General features: G+C 37.9%; 2 protein-coding genes across 2 annotated transcripts in view; one reads left to right on the top strand and one right to left on the bottom strand.

Moving 5' to 3' along the window:
- STIL (STIL centriolar assembly protein) overlaps nt 1-4,956 on the bottom strand; it is a 65,901-nt gene that overhangs the window by 40,192 nt on the left and 20,753 nt on the right. The window contains exons 7-8 of the mRNA XM_045291763.1: nt 4,195-4,281; nt 722-872 (exon numbers count right to left, since the gene is read on the bottom strand). Coding sequence (XP_045147698.1) covers nt 722-872; nt 4,195-4,281 — 238 coding nt within the window. The remainder of the gene's footprint in view (nt 1-721; nt 873-4,194; nt 4,282-4,956) is intronic.
- On the top strand, nt 201-483 carry LOC115870133 (NADH dehydrogenase [ubiquinone] 1 alpha subcomplex subunit 5-like). The gene is made up of 2 exons (XM_030886082.1): nt 201-246; nt 362-483. Exons 1-2 carry the CDS (start codon nt 201-203, stop codon nt 481-483), a joined length of 168 nt encoding a protein of 55 aa, XP_030741942.1.

Below are 4,956 nucleotides of genomic sequence, written 5' to 3'. Positions count from 1 at the left end.
AAAGCACAAAAACATCATAAATTTAACCATCGACATCAGAAAACGTTATTCATGCATTCACTAAAGGTTTTAGATACACACAAGCATGTTATTTTGTAGATAATCTTGGATTCCTTCTTGTAATTTGGTTCTGGAGATATGGTAAGAGTTACTAAACAAAATTAACAACTAATCAAGATTATAGGTTGCTGAAGAAGACCATGGGCCTGGAGGGATTGGTAGCATGTGACAGTCCCCACGAGAGACGAGGAATATTATGCACAAAGATCTTTGATGTTCTTGAGCAAATCCTAAAACTACAACCTATTAAAGGACACAAAAGAGATTACAAAGGAGAAGCTAACTATGGTTGAAACAGAATCTGATGGTAAAAAATTAAAAGACCACATTCAGGGAGGGAGAATCGAGGAAGGGATTCTGCAGGCTGCCGAGGAACTAAGTCTGGCGAGAAAAATGATCCAGTGGAAACCAAGGGCGCCTTGAGTGGAAGAGCCCCTGCCAACCAGTTAAAATGGCCAATATACTCCTCATTGTGTGACTTTACTGTGCTGATGGAGCAATGGTGCAATTAATACTGTTACACGATTTAAAATAAAGATGATCATAAGCACACAAAGTCAAAGTGCTGAATCAGAATATGAAACGGTGAAGACCGGTGCGTCTTATCTGGCAAAGCACAACTCCCAGTCTCATGAATGTACTAAGGAATCAAGCCACTTACTTTGAAAAGCTGTAATGCTTCCTTGCTGGTTAGCAACTGAAACTGAAGGTCAGTAATCCCACCGCCACAAGGGAGGCATTCATAAAACTCAGGATCCTTATGTGTCATAGAATAGAGAACTATGATGAAGCTTCCAGATTCTGAAAACACCCTGAACAAAAACATCCACTTCATTAACATTTCCTGAGGATAGCAAGAGTACACCCACAGAATTCCATGTGACTCTCCCAATCTTTGAAAGGAAACTGGGAAGCAGACTTATGCTTACTTTCTAATGTCACTCATTTTTATTCTTTAAACACATGTTTATTATAGAATGCATACTCCTCATAAAAGCTTTGAAAATAGCAATACATAAAGTAGAAGATAAAAACCACTGCCGCCCATGTTCCAGTTTAGCATACACACTTCCAGAATTTATTCTTAAGTTATGTAACTTAACAAAATAGGGTTATATTATATTCACTATGTACCTTGCTATTTATCATTTGAAAATACATCTCAGCTCTCTTTCCACATCACTGTTTTAAAAATCTCCTTATTATTTTAGGAAATACCCAATCATATACTTTATGTGTCACCATTGATTTACATAAACTTACAAAAATAGATAATTATGAAGTCATCAAAGTCCTTAAAAATATACAGGGAAATGAACTGCTGAGTGAAAAATAACCCGGGGAGATGTTATAGCACCAATAAGATAAAAGCATTGGAGGTAGGGAGGTGGAATGCTGGACAAGTTAAGAAACACAAAGGTGCTCAGCTAGTACTTGTTGAATGAATGAACAAATGCTAGTGAAAGAGTGGGGAGAAAAATGTATGCACATTTACTAAGGTAATAATTATAAAGCTGTACAGTCTTTTTGCAAGAAACACTCAGCTGCTAATCACAGTAACGTCACTAGACCCCAGCAGCCACTGTGCAGGGGAAAGAGGTGGCAGTCGGCCTCCACTAAGAAAGCAGTCTTAGAGAGCCGATGGGACCCATCCGCTCTGCCCCATTGGGCTGTGATGAGTCTGAACGAACTCAAAGGTGAAAGGCATCTCTTTGGAGGGTAACTTGACATTATCTACCATCATTTTCAATTAACCTAGAAGAAACATTTAGAAATTTATCCTACAAATGTACTAGCAGGTGCACACAAAGCTAGATACAAAATAGTCAGTCTAGCACTGTCTATAAGAGCAAAAGCATGTTTGAAAAAATATAGCATATACTGTGTCCTGTAGTTATTAAAAATGTGCAAAGTATCTGTACAATAATTTCCAAGATATATTGCTATAGAGAAAAAGATAGCAGCATACAGAAAAGAACAGTATGCACCCTTTTTAGGGAAAAGCTAAAGGAGGGCATTATTTCTGTTGCAATGAATATTCCAACAAGAAATTGAGCAAAGGAAATTTTATTTATTTATTTATTTCAATCGTTTTATTGGCATATAATTCACATAGACTACAGTTAAACAGTTCAATCACATCAAGGGGAAATTTATTTTTATTGTGTATCACTGTGTATGTCTGATTTATTATCATGCACATGTCTTTCCAGTAAAAACGTTTTTTTAAAGTCCACTACAGCTAAGACCTGTCTTGGAAGAAGGGCAGCCAGCATGCTCCATGGAGACAAGGGTGTTTCTTTGTGTACTAGTAGCGGATTGCATAACTTGATATAAGATTTGTACGGTAACAAATTTAAACTCAATTGCAGTTTTCCTTGAAAATGAGCTTATTTATAAAATAGCGTGCAAAGTATGTGTTGGAATCCAAACCCCTATACCGGTGATGTGATCCTGTTTGGAAACAGGGTTTTGCTATGTTAATTAGTTAAAACCAGAGAATAGCGAATCTTCTTACTTCTGAATTTTTAAAAGAATAGAGATTAGACACAGAAGCACTTTCATACAGTGATACCTCCGTTGCCCAACGGCCCCAAGCTCGAACTTTCCACAACTCGAGTGCCGCGCTCTCAGACAACATGTAGTACGTGTGTTAGTGCATTAAAACACTTGTCATTGTGCTTTCTTTTGTACTTTGTGTAAATATCAAGTTAGTGATACAAGCAGTACAGCTGAGAGAAAGTGAGAACCACAATGGAGTTAAAGAAATAATTGCGAACTTTGAATCATTGGTTGCTTGTCTGATTTGGCAGCTGAATACAACATGGCTAAGTCAACATTATCAGAAGTTTTTTAGGGAAAAAAAGCATAATTAAAGTGGCCAATGTTGCCGAAAGGAGTGCAATTGTTAACAACGAAACAAAGAACCCAGACCATCAAAGAATTTGAAAAGTTACTGTGAATTTGGATAAATCAGACCCAACTCAATGGCGAGAGCACACAAAGACAGTGATAAGCAAGGAGGCCAAACACCTCCATAGTGATTTCATGAAAACCGTTGCGGGCATGAGTGCTGAGCAGCACCAAGTGTTCCAAGCCAGCCATGGCTGGTGCGACACACTCACACAGTGTAGGGAGGCCCGGGCGGGGCCAAGCACCAACAGGACGAAGCTGAGGAATTTGTGACTGAATTTGCTGAATAGGTGGAAGCTTGAGGGTTTCGTTCCCCAGCAAGTGTTCAACTACAATGAAACTGGACTTATTTGGGAAAAAATATCCAAAAGGACCTTCATTACTAAAGAGGAAAAGGCATTGCCAGGCCACAAGCCTATGAAAGATAGGCTCACTGTTTTTGTGTAGGACTGCTAATGGGGATTTTAAAGTGAAGCCCATGTTAGTGTACCATGTTGCAAATTCCTGGCTTTAAAATAAGACATAATAAAAATAAGTTCATTTTACTTACTATATTGTGTTTTGATATTTAATGTACTGATTTATTGCATTCAGATGTTTAAAAGGTATTTGCACAACCTAGGGCTGTTTGTGTTAAAGTCCCAGAAAAATTAATTTATAAGCACAATTTAGAGGCCTCAGAACCAATTATTTGGTTTTCTTATGGGGAAAAATGCATTAAGTGTTTGAACATGAATTTGGAACGAATTGAGTTCGACAACTGAGGTATCACTGGTTAGGTAAACATCGATGTCATTTGAGAATCGCCAAGAAACCAAGGAGGTCCACGGCTACAGTTAGGAAGGCATTAACAAAGCCCTGATGAGAACGTCCAGAAGTTCAGTCTCTGTTCGTTAAAGACACCACATGTGGCATTTGTGTTGCAGCAGCTCTAGGCAAGACATAGAGCATATGATCAGCTTTTCCACCTCTAAAAAGCTTATCTTCTGTATTAGAACTCGATGGTTAGTCAAGTGAATTTCTTATTTTCAGGTATGGAATTACCTCATCCTAATTGTGTAGTTTTGCTGGATAAAAGATACTTTTCTTAATGAGCTTATTCATCTGGTGTGTAAGTATTACAAAAGGTTATGGCATTGCATGCATTTTAAATGAGACCAATAAAATATGATCAGGCCCAAAAGGTCAAAATACACTACTACAGGGTAAAATATTACTTGCCTTTCTTGAAAAGAAGAATTGAATATATACCGCAAACAGCAAGCCCATGTGTGAGGACTATAAATATGAATAATTCCGGACAGCCAACTAAAAGAAAAAAAATAATTAAAAAAAATTTTTAAATGCAACTATTCACAAATTAATACTTACTATAACTTGTATTGAGGAGCTGTGTTGGTGTAGTGGTTATGAGATGGGCTGATAAATGCAAGGTCAGCAATTTAAAACCACCAGCTGCTCCGAGGGATAAAGATGAGGTTTTCTACCTCTGTAAAGAGTTACTCTATCTAGATAAGATAGGTGGGATAAATATTCAGAGATGAAAAGAACGGGACCAATGGTTCTGGGGGATGTGGGAGAAAGGAAGGGAGAGGGGGAGAACCAACCCAGGGACAAGGGAACAACAAGTGAACTGTGATCAATGGAAGGAAGGTCATAGGACATCTAGTAGGGGTTAATCAAGGGCAATGTAACAAGGAGGAATTACTTAACCCGTATGAAGGCTAAACATGATGGTGGGACAAGAGGAAAGTAAAAGGAAATAGAGGAAAGAACCAGGAGGCAAAGGGCATTTATAGAGATCTAAATACAGGCATGTACATATATAAATATATATAAAATGAGAGGGGACATAGAATTAAGCACTCATATCTATATGTTAAGAATTAAGATTGTAGATGGACATTGGGCCTCCATTCAAGTACTCCCTTAACACAAGAACACTTTGTTCCAGAGGCAAAGGGCATTTAAAGAGGTCTAGAT

This window comes from Echinops telfairi, unplaced genomic scaffold, assembly GCF_000313985.2.
Source record: "Echinops telfairi isolate 266 unplaced genomic scaffold, ASM31398v2 ScPeMD7_443;HRSCAF=831, whole genome shotgun sequence".
NCBI classification, from domain to species: Eukaryota; Metazoa; Chordata; class Mammalia; order Afrosoricida; family Tenrecidae; genus Echinops; species Echinops telfairi.
The sequence above is the reverse complement of the archived record's forward strand: the minus strand, read 5'-3'. Positions and strand labels throughout refer to the sequence as shown.